This window comes from Salvelinus sp. IW2-2015, linkage group LG22, assembly GCF_002910315.2.
Source record: "Salvelinus sp. IW2-2015 linkage group LG22, ASM291031v2, whole genome shotgun sequence".
Classification (NCBI taxonomy): Eukaryota; Metazoa; Chordata; class Actinopteri; order Salmoniformes; family Salmonidae; genus Salvelinus; species Salvelinus sp. IW2-2015.
The window spans coordinates 4,164,909-4,179,602 of NC_036862.1; the positions used below are offsets into that span (position 1 = coordinate 4,164,909).

Here is a 14,694-nt window from a genome sequence, read left to right on the forward strand (position 1 = left end):
CATCATGGAATAGATTCATATAAAATAGATCTGCTTGTAAACAAATACGACTGAACAGACACTTTTATCCAAAGCGACTTACACTACCGTTCTAATGTTTGGGGTCACTTAGTAACGTCTTTGTTTTTAAAAGAGCACATTTTTGGTCCATTAAAATAACATAAAATTGATCAGAAATACAGTGTAGACATTGTTAATGTTGTAAATGATTATTGTAGCTGCAACGGCTGATTTTTCATGGAATATCTACATAGGCGTACAGAGGCCCATTATCAGAAACAATCACTCCTGTGTTCCAATGCCACGTTGTGTTAGCTAATCCAAGTTTATCATTTTAAAAGGCTAATTGGACATTAGAAAACCCTTTTGCAATTATGTTAGCACAGCTGAAAACTGTTGTCCTGATTAAAGAAGCAATAAAACTGTCCGTCCTCAGACTAGGTGAGTATCTGGAGCATCAGCATTTGTGGGTTCGATTACAGGCTCAAAATGGCCAGAAACAAAGAACGTTCTTCTGAAACTCATCAGTCTATTCTTGTTCTGAGAAATGAAGGCAATTTCATGCGAGAAATTGCCAAGGAACTGAAGATCTCGTACAACGTTGTGTACTACTCCCTTCACAGAACAGTGCAAACTGGCTCTAACCAGAATAGAAAGAGGAGAAGGAGGCCCCCCCAAGAGGACAAGTACATTAGAGTGTCTAGTTTGAGAAACAGACGCCTCACAAGTCCTCAACTGGCAGCTTTATCAAATAGTACCCGCAAAACGCCAGTCTCAACGTCAACAGTGAAGAGGCGACTCCGGGATGCTGGCCTTTTAGGCCGAGTTCCTCTGTCCAGTGTCTGTGTTCTTTTGCCCATCTTAATCTTTGATTTTTATTGGCCAGTCTGAGATATGGCTTTTTCTTTGCAACTCTGCCTAGAAGGCCAGCATCCCAGAGTCGCCTCTTCACTGTTGACGTTGAGACTGGTGTTTTGCAGTCGCCTATGTAGATATTCCATTTAAGAAATCAGCCGTTTCCAGATACAATAGTCATTTACAACATTAACAATGTCTACAATGTATTTCTGATCAATTATAATGTACAAAAAATGTTTTTCTCTTTAAAAAACAAGGACATTTCTAAGTGACCCCAAACTTTTGAACCGTAGTGTACATCGTAAGTATTTGTGATCCTTGCGGGGATTGAACCAACAACCTTGAGTTGCGAGCGACACACTCTTACCAACTGAGCCACACAGGATGGTTGATAAAAGGACACTGGACAACTGTAACATTAAACAATATCACAGTTAATTCAATAGACCAGAGATAGTTTTAAATAAGCAAACAGTAAAATACAAATATTGGACATGGTACAAAATAGACACGTGGTCCTCAGTAGCTCAGTTGGTAGAGCTTGGTGCTTGCGATACCAGGATGGTGGGTTTGATTCCCAGGACCACCCATACATAAACATGTATGCATGCATGACTGTAAGTTACTTTGGATAAAAGTCTCTACTAAATGGCAAATATTCCATGGACTGTTGTGTTGACAGAGTACTCACATGCCCATTTCCACATCCAGACTCCCCCCCTGAGGTCCACAGGTGATGTTACAGGAGTGGTGAGAGGGTGAGACACACTCTCTGGACGCAGCCAGACGCACCTGTCCCGCACTGCAGCGCTTGTTCACCTAGTCCAGAGAGGATTCCTATTCTTATTGCCTCCATTAGTGCAGCAGGACACAAACATGGACTCACAAGGAACACGTTTTAAAACGTGTCATGTGTGGTTACATCTGTATCCGAGCAGCCAAACACAGATGCATCCGACTACACTGATTGCTGAATCTAACCTCAGGCTGGCAGTCCAGTTCACTGTCGGAGCTGGAGCTCTTGAAATCCAGATTGTTGTAGAAAATAAAGCCGGTTCGACACAGACAGGAGCCGTCTGAGTGCTGGAAAGCACGGTTCTTCCCAAGGCAGGTGCAGGAAGGGGCCCCTGTGGTATATTTAAGTCAAGATGTGATACTTAGGCTGCATTTATACAGGCAGCCCAAGTCTGTTATTTTGCCCAATTATGGGTAATTGGTTGGTGAAAAGGCCAGTTAGTGGTAAGAAAGATCAGAATTGGTCTGTCTGGGTAAATGCAGCCTCATTGAAGCACACTTTCAAACTGATATGAGGCAACATCAAATGCAAGTCATATTTTATATTTAGGGCCCTGTGTTTTGGACAATCATGTCACGTGACCTTTACATAAATCTTTCGTTAAAGCCTCATCAAACTGTTCCCTTTTCTTTTTATGTCAGATGGTCCAGCAGTATCCTCAGACAACTGCTAAAAATGTTTTGGTGCAATTATGTATTCCTGGAAAAGGCTCAAAAAAAGGTTACAACATATCTCCTTTGGTGAAAATGTTGATTTGGTGTGGGAGCAAACAGCACTTTTTAAAAGAGACGGGATTCACCTTTAACGCAGGGGTTCCCGGATTATTTCCAGCAACATTACAAACTGTTTTAGAGACTGATGGCCTGGGTCTGGTGGTGTTCCAGTCCTCCCTTTCATAATTAGTAACAGAGGATATGAAAAGCATAATTACACTATACAGTATATACAAAAGTATGTGGACACGCCTTCAAATAAGTGGATTCAGCTATTTCAGCCACACCAGTTGATGACAGGTGTATAAAATCGAATACACGGCCAGGCAATCGCCATGGACAAACACTGATAGTAGAATGGCCTTACTGAAGAGCTCAGTGACTTTCAACGTGGCACCGTCATAGGATGCAACCTTTCCAACAAGTCAGTTCATCAAATTTCTGCCCTGCTAGACCTGCCATGGTCAACTGTAAGTGCTGTTATTGAGAAGTGGAAATGTCTAGGAGCAACAACGGCTCAGCCTCGAAGTGGTAGGCCACATAAGTTCACAGAACGGGAACGCCGAGTGCCGAAGCGCGTAGCCTGTAAAAAACGTCTTTCTTCGGTTGCAACACTCACTACAGAGTTACAAACTGCCTCTGGAAGCAACGTCAGCACAAGAACTGTTTGTCGGGAGCCAAATGAAATGGGTTTCTATGGCCGAGCAGCCAAGCCTAAGATCACCATGCTCAATGCCAAGCGTCGGCTAGAGTGGTGTAAAGCTCACCGCCATTGGACTCTGGAGCAGTGGAAAGGCTTTCTCTTGAGTGATGAATCACACTACACTATCTGGCAGTCCGACAGACAAATCTGGGTTTGGCGGATGCCAGGAGAACGCTACCTGCCCGAATGCATAGTGCCAACTGTAAAGTTTAGTGGAGGAGGAATAATGGTCTGGGGCTGTTTTTCAAGGTTCGGCCGAGGCCCCTTCGTTCCAGTGAAGGGAAATCTTAACGCTACAGCATACAATGACATTCTAGAAGATTCTGTGCTTCCAACTTTGTGGCAACAGTTTGGGGAAGGCCCTTTCCTGTTTCAGCATGACAATGCCCCTGTGAACAAAGCAAGGTCAATACAGAAATGGTTTGTCGAGATTGGTGTGAAAGAAGTTGACTGGCCTGCACAGAGCCCTGACATCAACCACATCGTACACATTTGGGATGAATTGGAACACCGACTCCGAGCCAGGCCTAATCGCCCAACATCAGTGCCCGACCTCACTAATGCTCGTGGCTGAATGGAAGCAATTCCCCGCAATGAAAATGGACGAAAAGGGGCACACCTTCCCTCATATACAGTGTATTCGGAAAGTATTCAGACCCCTTGACTTTTTCCAAATTTTGTTACATTACAGCCTTATTCTGAAATGGATTAAATAAATTTTTTCCAGCATCAATCTACACACAATACGCCATAACGACAAAACGAAAACAGATTTTTTGACATTTTTGCTAATTTATTCGAAATAAAAACAAAAATACCTTATTTACATAAGTATTCAGACCCTTTGCTATAAGACTCAAAATTGACCTCAGGTGCATCCTTTTTCCGCTGATCATCCTTCAGATGTTTCTACAACTTGACTGGAGTCCACCTGTTGTCAATTCAATTGATTGGACATGATTTGGAAAAGACTTGTGTCTATATAAGGACGCACAGTTGAAAGTGCATGTCAGAGCAAAAACCAAGCCATGAGGTCTAAGTAATTGTCTGTAGAGCTCCGAGACAGGATTATGTCGAGGCACAGATCTATGGAAGATTACCAAAACATTTTTGCAGCATTGAAGGTCCAGAAGAACACAGTTGCTTGATAACAGCTTTGCACACTTTTGGCAATCTCTCAACCAGCTTCATGAGGTAGTCACCTGAAATGCATTTCAACTAACAGGTGTGCTTGTTAAAAGTTCATTTATGGAATTTCTTTCCTTCTTAATACGCTTGAGCCAATCAATTGTGTTGTGACAAGGTAGGGGTTGTATACAGAAGATAGTCCTATTTGGTAAAAGACCAAGTCCATATTATGGCAAGAACAGCTCAAATAAGCAAAGAGAAACGACAGATCATCATGACTTTAAGACATGAATGTCAGTCAATTCATAACATTTCAAGAACTTTGAAAGTTTTGTCAGGTGCAGTCGCAAAAACAATCAAGCGCTATGATGAAACTGGCTCTCATGAGGACCGCCAAAGGAAAGGAAGACCCAGAGTTCATTAGAGTTACTAGCCTCAGAAATTGCAGCCCAAATAAATGCTTCACAAAGTTTAAGTAACAGACACATCTCAACATCAACTGTTCAGAAGAGACTGCGTGAATCAGGCATTCATGGTCGAATTGCTGCAAATAAACCTAAAGGACACCAATAAGAAGAAGAGACTTGCTTGGGCCAAGAAACACGAGCAAGGGATGTTAGACCGGTGGAAATCTGTCCTTTGGTCTGATGAATCCAAATTTGAGATTTTTGGTTCCAACCGCCGTGTCTTTGTGAGACACAGAGTAGGTGAACAGATGATCTCCGCATGTGTGGTTCTCAAAGTGAAGCATGGAGGAGGAGGTGTGATGGTGCTTTCCTGGTGACACTGTCAATTATTTATTTAGAATTCAAGGCACACTTAACCAGCATGGCTACCACTGCATTCTGCAGCGATTCTGCAGCCATCCCATCTGGTTTGCGCTTAGTGGGACTATCATTTGCTTTTCACCAGGAAAATGACCCAACACATCTCCAGGCTGTGTAAGGGCTATTTGACCAAGAAGGAGAGCGATGGACTGCAGCATCAGATGACCTGGCTTCCACAATCACCCAATTAAGATGGTTTGGGATGAGTTGGACCGTAGAGTGAAGGAAAAGCCGCCAACAAGTGCTCAGCATATCTGGGAACTCCTTTAAAACTGTTGGAAAAGCATTCCTCATGTAGCTGGTTGAGAGAATGTCAAGAGTGTGCAAAGCTGTCAAGGGAAAGGGAGGCTACTTTGAAGAATCTCAAATATAACATATATGTCACGCCCTGACCTTAGAGATCCTTTTTATGTCACTATTTTGGTTTGGTCAGGGCGTGAGTTGGGGTGGGCATTCTATGTTTTGTGTTCTATGTTTTGTATTTCTTTGTTGTTTGGCCGGGTGTGGTTCTCAATCAGAGGCAGCTGTCTATCGTTGTCTCTGATTGAGAACCATACTTAGGTAGCTCTTGCCCACATGGGTTTTGTGGGTAGTTATTTTCTGTTTTGTGTGTCTGCACCAGACAGAACTGTTTAGTTTGTTCCACTTTGTTATTTTTTGTTCTAGTGTTCAGGTTTATTAAAAATCATGAACACGTACCACGCTGCACCTTGGTCCTCTTCTTCAAACAGCCGTTACAATATATTTGGATTTTTAAACACTTTTTTGGTTACTACATGATTCCATATGTGTTATTTCATATTATTCTACATTGTAGAAAATAGTAAAAATAAAGAAAAACCCTTGAATGAGTAGGTGTGTCCAAACTTTTGACTGGCACTGTATATACAGTAAGAAACAATTTATTATGTCATCAAACTTGTCACGCCCTGACCATAGTTTTCTTTGTATGTTTCTATGTTTGTTTGGTCAGGGTGTGATGTGAGTGGGCATTCTATGTTGTATGTCTAGTTTGTCTGTTTCTATGTGTTTGGCCTGATATGGTTCTCAATCAGAGGCAGGTGTCAGTCGTTGTCTCTGATTGGGAGCCGTATTTAGGTAGCCTTTTTTGTCATTGTGGGTTGTGGGTTGTGGGTGATTGTTCCTGTGTCTGTGTCTAACCATACGAGACTGTTTCGTTTTCGTTCGTTTCACTTTGTTGTTTTGTTCAGTGTTCTATTTGCTTTATAAAAATATGGAAACTTACCACGCTGCGCATTGGTCCTCCAATCCTTCCTACTACTCCTCCTCAGAAGAGGAGGTAGACGAGCGTTACAAAACTACACAAATCCTCAGTTTCAGGCAAACGTTATATGCTTTTGCCCAAGGGTATGGGAAGGTGTGTCCCTTTGCGATTCACAATATAATATTTTACAGCCCACATTCATATATATGGAAGTACATATGTATATATGGAACTTTAGTTGTTTACATTATTCTGTATGTAAAAATATGGAAATAGGGGAAACATTTTGAGGTACTATGCCCTTATTAGTCCCACATTGAGACAGCTTACTAAGAATCTGTTTCCTGTTTAAGTTGCTCTTTAATAACTAGAAATATTCCTTTATTACAGCTAATAATTAGGTTATTACGGATTGGCCAGTATTACATGATGTTTGAATAACAAATCACTTAATTAAGGCCTAATATATGGCTAATAAGACATAATAAAGGCCTTATAAGCTACTTATATACATACTTATAAACTACAAATGACTGGTTCACATGTGTACCTTAAAATAAAGTGGTACCATTATTATTATTATTATTATTATAAAACATCAAGGTAATGTGACATGATAGTCCAAAACACATGGCCCTAATTACGTTACATAAAAATGCACACGTACACACAAAGGGTCAGGAGTTGTTCCTGGTCTGGTCATGTGATCAGGAAAAACTCCCGGGCCTTATAGTGTAGTACACCTGTTTGATCAGACCTTGGGGTGCAGCAGAGGAACTTCCGCAGGGGAAACAGGCTCTCTGGGCAGCCAGATGGTTGAAGGTATCAGGTGGACATGGGTAGCAGTCCTCCACGTGTTCAGCGTTGGAGAGATTACCAAAAGAACCAGGGGGGCAAGGGACAGGACTGGATGAGCCCAGCGGACACACATAGCCCAGGGGACAGGGGTTGCTGTGGTAGTGCTCTGTCCCTGATGGACAGAAAATATCGGACAGCTTTACGGTAAGGAACCATTTGAAATCAAGAAAGATGATAGTGTGATGGATGGATGGATGGATGGATGGATGGATGGATGGATGGATGGAGAAAGAAGAATGGACAGATAACAAAATGTTGGGAAAATGAAGGCTTGAAGAATGGATAGGTGTGTGGAAGGGAGGAAGGAAGACGACGGTATGATGGACGGAGGATGGTTAGTTGGATTGATTTAAGTAGCCAAGAAGGTATTAGTCTCGTACGAACCACCCTCATCTCACAAGCTAGCTTGCATTCTGTTTCGCTACATGGTAGCTGGGGATGGTTCGTATGAGGCTAAGAATGTGTAGATGGATAGATAAAACTTTGAAAGATGCGTGGATCAGTGAACATTGGAAGGATGAACGAATGAAGGTTGGAAGAATGAACGAATGGATGAAAGATGGTTGGAAAGATGGATAGATTGTGGAAAGGATAGCTAAATCTTGATAAAGCAATCACACTCAACCAAAAGTAGCACAAACAGGTCACCTGGAGGGCAGTGGTACCCTGGAGGGCAGGTGAGGCACTGAGGGTGGGGGGACAACCGAGGTCGGTAGGTCCCTGCCTCACACAGCCCACAGCTGCTGTCCTGGGAGGCTCTGGGGCCACTGGTGTTGAGGGGCACAGAGCCCCCCTCACAGGACAGCATGGCAGAGCTGTTGGCAGGACAGTAGTAGGGAAACGTGCAACTGTGGAATGACCAATGATCAGATTTTCAATGTTATCTTCAAAGTAAATCATGGCATAAATGTTAAGGACCATAATGAATGTGCCTAGGAACTGGAGTAAGCATTACATCATGTTTTGAGTTATGCCTACTCACACTTGGTTTGGTGTGTTGTAGGTGTGAGACCCCTCTGGACAGAGGTAGCCTTCAGGACAGATTTCAGGCTCTGCAGTCTGGGGCCCACAGTAGGAGCCAGCCTTACACAGCCTCTCTGAGACTGCACCTAACCAACATACATGCGTGCACACACACGCGCACACACACACACACACAACTACTAGATCAGGAAAAACTCAGAGCCCTCGTACTTATTAGGGCCTGGGGTTTTCCTTTGTACGGTTGTTTGGTCAGGAAAAAAAACGACTTAACTAGGGCCTGGAGTTTTTCCAAGTCAAGTCACACATGGCCAGGAAAAACTCCTGGCCCTAAGACATTTCATTCCTTCATAAATCATCACCTACCAGGGGGACACTGGAACGAGGCTCTACAGGAGATTCCAGCAATGTTGGGCTGCCCTGTGGACATGGGGTCTGGGCAGTAGGTGCCCCCTGCACACGGCTCACACTGACTGCCAACTGCCGCCCCTGGGAGGGGCCTCATGGTACCCGCAGGGCATAGGATAGGTAGACCAGTGCCACTGCACCAGTAGCCCGGGGGACAGGGGTAGCCAGAGTAATCTGTAAGACCTGAATAAACAACCCAGGGAGAGCAAACACTGTAAAAGTCTGCTGGTGATTTGAGCCTAATGATTACATTACAGCTTTATTCAAATGTAAATCAATGGGGTTGGAAGATAATTGTAGTTCTAATAGTATGCGGAATGGATTACTTTAGTTATGTGTAAATCCACAGGGTAGTCATTTGCGGTGCCTCAGGAAAATGTGTTTTAAATTCCCCTGATTATAGCTCATTACCCGCCTCTGCTCTCCTATTTCAAGACTTGAAGGAATGTTGTCTTTCCCGAAGGAACTTTAGAATCAATGAAAAAAGAATGTATTACTGTGTCGAACAGAAACTTGCCTCCTGCTTTACTCCAACCCCTCCGAAAGACACATACACATGCAGAAGTTGGAGAGGTTGGAGCAGGGCAGCCACACTATGGCGCCCGTTGAGCAGTTTAGGGTTTCAGTGGCTTGCTCAAGGGCAAAACGGTAGGTGATGGCATGTAGGACCAGATTTGATCACCTGTCAGACATTTTCCCTGACACATTTTTTCCCCTGACAGAAATGTTTTCCTTGTCAGACATTTTCTCCCTGTCCAACCGGCAACCCTCGGTTGCTAGTCCACTTTTCTAACCTCTAGGCTTCCTGTCGCCCCAATGCTACAGTAATGGCACAGCAATAGTATTGTAAGATATTGAAGTCTAAGGTGTTTCAGCCTGACCTGTAGAGTTACAGTAGAATCCAGGGGGACAGGGCTGGCAGTCCCCCTTGCTGGCTGCCCCGGGGGTGGATCTGTAGGTAAATAACGGACATTCCCTGGGTTCAGTCCCTCCCTCGTAGTCACTACCAACCACCCCATCACAGTAGTGACCAGCAGGACATGGGTGCAGGACAGGGTCACCTGTATAAGAGTTCAATGGAATTCTAAAAACGTCTGGTTCATGGATAAAATACTACGGGTGCCTCGCAGACGTGGGTTCAAATACTATTTGAAATCATTTACAATTATTTAACTGCGCTAGATTGAGCTGCCTGTTGCAATGGAACCAACACAAATGTCCCAAAAGTAGTTGAAAGATCTCAAATATTATTTTAACCTAGGTCTGGTGTCTCATAGTACAACATGTCTTTGAACTCCAATGTCTTGATTACAATGGGAAGAAAGAATTAGCATCATAAGGCATCATTATTATTAGGTGTTATAATGACCTTTTTTGCACCAGTGCTGTGGTGGACAAGGCAGACAATCATGGATATTGGCTGCTCCAGGTAAAACTCTGATAGTGTTATCGGGGCAGACTTCAGGCTTCTCTGAACCTTCTGGGCAGTAGAATCCTGAGACAACAAAGACTCCCAATCATTACACGTTAAAATCGATACTCAGACCTGTATGACCAAGTACTGTAACAACAAACATCAAACACAGGAACTCCAAAAATCGTAAGACACAACCGCTCATATCCAATAAACGGCCAATAAATGACCCCCTTGTAATCTTGGACTTTGAAATAAAACATTGTATGTTATCCTGTTTTTGAACAACTCATAAGTGACCCACCTGCTGGACAGGGGCCGGCACACTGCATCCCCCATTCACACTGGCTCCAGTTGGAGTGAGGCCCCTGTGGCGTGAACTCATAGCTGCCAGACATACACAGATACCCTGCTGCACAACGGCCCTTGATCTTACCAGCCCTACAGTTAGAATAGTTATAGCACATTATTAATGACCAGGGCCCGTATCCACAAAACATCTCAGAGTAGGAATTCTGATCTAGGATCTGTCCATATAATCTTATTAACTTTGATCTAAAATGCAAAACTGATCCTAGATCAGCACTCCTAATTCTGAGACGCTTTGTGGATACAGGCACAGAGGATCTTACCACAACCTTACCTATGATTTTGAATGAAGTGAATTAAAAATATATATATATTTAACTAGGCAAGTCAGTTAAGAACCAATTCTTATTTACAATGACAGCCTACACCAGCCAAACCCAGGCGACACTTGGCCAATTGTGCGCCGCCCTACGGGACTCCCAATCACAGCCTGTTGTGATACAGCCTGGATTCGAACGAGGGTGTCCGTAGTGACACCTCTAGCACTGAGACGCAGTGCCTTAGGCCGCTGCGCCACTTGGGAGCTCAATTATATCCCTTTGGGGAAAATTTGCTTTGTGTCTGCCGTCAAACATGCAGTTCATTACTTGTACAGGAAGGTCCGCTTTCCCAGACACAGTCAAATAACTTGAAATTCTGCTCTATTTCAAAATATACATATTTCCAAGAATAACCTTGCAGTCCATGCGTTCAGCACGTAAACATTCGTGGCAACATTGCTCAGGCTACTAAGCAAAGACTAGTAACATAATACAACTTAAAATATGCTATTCAGTTCTTTTTAAAATACATTTTCTTGTTTCCATAATGTTTCCTTCCAAAAAAACAACATTATAATGGATTTCTTGATTTAACTCTTGAACTGTGGTGTATTATATATATATATGTTTTTATTTTTTTWATTTTTTTACATATAGCCTATATAACTTAATGAAAATGCTATGTTTTTTTAATAATAGTATTTTTTTAATTCCAACGTTACCTAAGACCTTCATAAACACCAGAAAATGAGTATTCTACTGATAGCCAGTGGTGTAAAGTAATAAAGAAAACATAATTTAAAGTACTACTTAAGTAGTGTTTTGCAGTATCTGTACTTTGCTTTTTATATTTTTGACAACTTTTACTCCACTACATACCTAAAGAAAATCTGTACGTTTTACTCCCATACATTTTCCCTGACACCCAAAATACTCGTTATATTTTGAATGTTCAGGCAGGACAGCAATACGGTCCAAGGCACCTATCAATATAACGTGTTATCATACCTACTGCCTCTGATATGGCGAATTACAAAACAAAAATACCACATTTGTAAATGATGTCTGAATGTGCCCCTGGCTGTCCGTAAAAAAAAAAAAAATCCATCTGGTTTACTTAATATAAGGAATTTGATGTATCACATTTACTTTTAGACTTTTACTCAAGTAGTATTTCACTGGGTGACTTTCACTTTTACTTAAGTCATTTTCTATTAAGGAATCTTAACTTCTACTCAAGTATGGCAATTGAGTACTTTTTCCACCACTGCCGATAGTACGTACAGTATATATGAAATGTATTTATTAGACTGTTAGAATACTGACCCGAAGGAGGTCCGTCGAGGCCAGGTGTACGCTGATGGAGAAGCCCGACAACGTTCTCTAGCGGATACTCATAGGCCCAGCTGTTCTAGTGTTATGCCTAGCTATGAGAATGTCCATTGAGGACACTTTTTAGTTCAGGACTAGGCTCAATCTGTGTCTGGGGAAACTGGTCCAAAATGTATCACAACACATAAAAAGGACACAGGGGGTAACATACATTAGGCTACAGTCAACATAGACAGTTCTGTGGATGAGCTTACAGAAGAGGATGGGGGGGTGCAGAAGTGCAATATAACTGCATTGCAATGGCTACATTCACAGTGCACAAAATAAGCAATTTCAAATATGTTAACAATTGGCCCTCTCTTGAACCATAATCACCGAACCACACATGCTTGAGGTCCTTTCTTATTTGGTACGTAGCTGAGAGTTTCGTGAGTAACTGTAGTGTGAGGTGTTAAATGAGAAGAAAGTGTTCCGTTACCGTACCTGCAGAACCTCCCTGGGAGACAGGGCAGACACTCCCGCTCTTCCTGTAACCCCCCCAGGTCAGAAGGGGTGAACGTACCGTTGGGGCACGGCTGGGGAACCATGGTGGCTGGTAAAGACAAAGGTAAAAACGGTATGACAAGGTTGCATTTTTGCAGCTGATGTTGATGTTTTGGTTCTGTGTAGGCCTACACACCTAGATCAATTCCTAGTAACGCTTGTTGCATGGTTATCACGTTTTCGTATTTGGATTCTGGTAGATATGGGCCAGGTGAGTCTATATTAACTTAATATTGGTGTGTATAACTAATGCTTAGAGTCTGTCCTGATCCTGTGACCTGACCAGGAAAAACTGAACCCTTGCCAAAGTCAATTAAGAGTCCTTGGGTTCATATCTAGGTCCCATAGTGTTTCCTGGTACGGTCATATAGTCAGGAAAAACACCTGGCCCAACATTTAACCAATGTATGTGTACCTGCAGGGCAGAAGGAGTGAGGGGGGCAGGGCCAGGGCTCTCCAACAATGGCCTCCTCACAGTAGAAGCCTGGGCGGCAGGGGATGCAGGAGTCAGAGCCTGGGTTGGGCTGGTACTCTCCTGTAGGACAGGGCAGGGCCAGGGGAGAGCCCTCTGGACAGTAGTGACCCTGGGTAGGGAGACATTTCAGTAGTCTCAGAGCCAGTCTCTTGGCCCTAACCCTTTAGTGTTTGCAGATCTGAAGGGCCTGGAAAGGTATAGTCTCGCGTAGTCATACCTTCAAATCACGTTGTTGTCATGCTGCTCCTCTTGTGAATTATTGAAATTGAAAGTCACCCCAAAAACGGTATAATTCAACATATACTGAGTGTATAAAACATTAGGGACAGCTGCTCTTTCCATGACATAGACTGACCAGGTGAAAGCTATGATTCCTTATTGATGTCACTTGTTAAATCCAGTGAAATCAGTGTAGATGAAGGGGAGGTGACAGGTTAAAGAAGGATTTTTAAGTCTTGTGATAATTGAGACATGGATTGTGAATGTGTGCCATTCAGAGGGTGAATAGGCAAGACAAAAGATTTAAGTTCCTTTGAACGGGGTATGGTAGTAGGTGCCAGGCGCACCGGTTTGAGTGTGTCAAGAACTGCAATGCTGCTGGGTTTTTCGCGCTCATCGGTTTCCTGTGTGTGTCAAGAATGGTCCACCACCCAAAGGACATCCAGCCAACTTGACACAACTGTGGGAAGCATTGGAGTCAACATGGACCAGCATCCCTGTGGAACGCTTTCGACACCTTGTAGAGTCCATGTTCTAAGGGCAAAAAGGGGGAAGTTCCCACTCAGTGTATTTTGATTGGGTTTTAATCAGCGAATCATCATATTGTTCCTTACAGATTTATAAACATCGAAAGGTTAAGCCAAATGGAGAATTAGGGAGCAATTTGGGACTCTCTCTGCTGGGTGTTGTACATGGACGAGCTGAGTTTGTCGAAGTGATTTGGTGCAGAGGATGTGGTTGAGTGGTAGCGCATTCGACCCCAGACACTTGGGTTTGATCCCTGCGTACATCACTCTTACTGTCTCCTCCTCATCCATCTACCCCTGTTTCTAGAACTGTCAAAAAAAAGTAAAAAATTATTATAATAATAATAATAGTGATTTGATCCCTTTGAAAAGTAATAAATAAGTACTCGATTACCATTATTATTCATTACTACAGGACCTCAGAGATACGAACACGTCAGGAATGGTGGTCATTCAGAACACTGCAATGTCAAAAATCACATCAAACCACAATAGAAAATATTTAATACATGTCCCGGTTTGTTATTGACCGTTCCTTTGACCAGTCGGTCCGTACATTTTGAGGTTCAAATCTTTGAGGTTCTACTGTAGTCCAATTGGACAGGAGTGAGGCAAGCAGGACAGGGCTCACCTTAGGGCAGAGGAAAGCATAGGGCGTGGTGGAGGAGAAGTCAAATGGGCAGTAGAAGCCAGCAGCACACAGGCCACTTGGGGAGGCCAGGCCCTCAATAGAACAATAGTGTCCAGGGGGACAAGGGGAGCAGCTGTCTATGGATAACCCACCTGTTGGATAACAGTAACAAAAGACATTCACACTCTTACATTAGTTTAGCATTATTCGGATCACATCTTTGAATCAAGCCAATGTGCCGCCATGAGCCAGCGAGGATTCAGATCACTGTTGACTCCTGATAAATGCATGCCATTTAGCAGTAAAGCGCAACATGCCGATATCAGTAAAAACAAAAGTGTGTATCTCATTTGTAAGGGGCCTTTGTAGTTTACACAAAACCAATATGCAGTTATCAGGAGTCGACTGTACAAAATAAAAATAAAAA

At 43.0% G+C, this 14,694-nt stretch overlaps 1 protein-coding gene across 1 annotated transcript in view; it reads right to left on the reverse strand.

The window, feature by feature from the left end:
• The window catches only part of LOC111949697 (uncharacterized), a 28,746-nt gene extending 14,846 nt beyond the window's left edge, over positions 1-13,900 (reverse strand). The window contains exons 1-10 of the mRNA XM_024134512.2: positions 13,802-13,900; positions 12,831-12,999; positions 12,356-12,464; positions 10,216-10,352; positions 8,456-8,680; positions 8,091-8,217; positions 7,757-7,956; positions 7,008-7,220; positions 1,840-1,985; positions 1,550-1,677 (exon numbers count right to left, since the gene is read on the reverse strand). Of these exons, the coding sequence (XP_023990280.2) occupies positions 1,550-1,677; positions 1,840-1,985; positions 7,008-7,220; positions 7,757-7,956; positions 8,091-8,217; positions 8,456-8,680; positions 10,216-10,352; positions 12,356-12,464; positions 12,831-12,999; positions 13,802-13,900 (1,553 nt within the window). The remainder of the gene's footprint in view (positions 1-1,549; positions 1,678-1,839; positions 1,986-7,007; positions 7,221-7,756; positions 7,957-8,090; positions 8,218-8,455; positions 8,681-10,215; positions 10,353-12,355; positions 12,465-12,830; positions 13,000-13,801) is intronic.
• Positions 13,901-14,694: the final 794 nt, after the last annotated feature.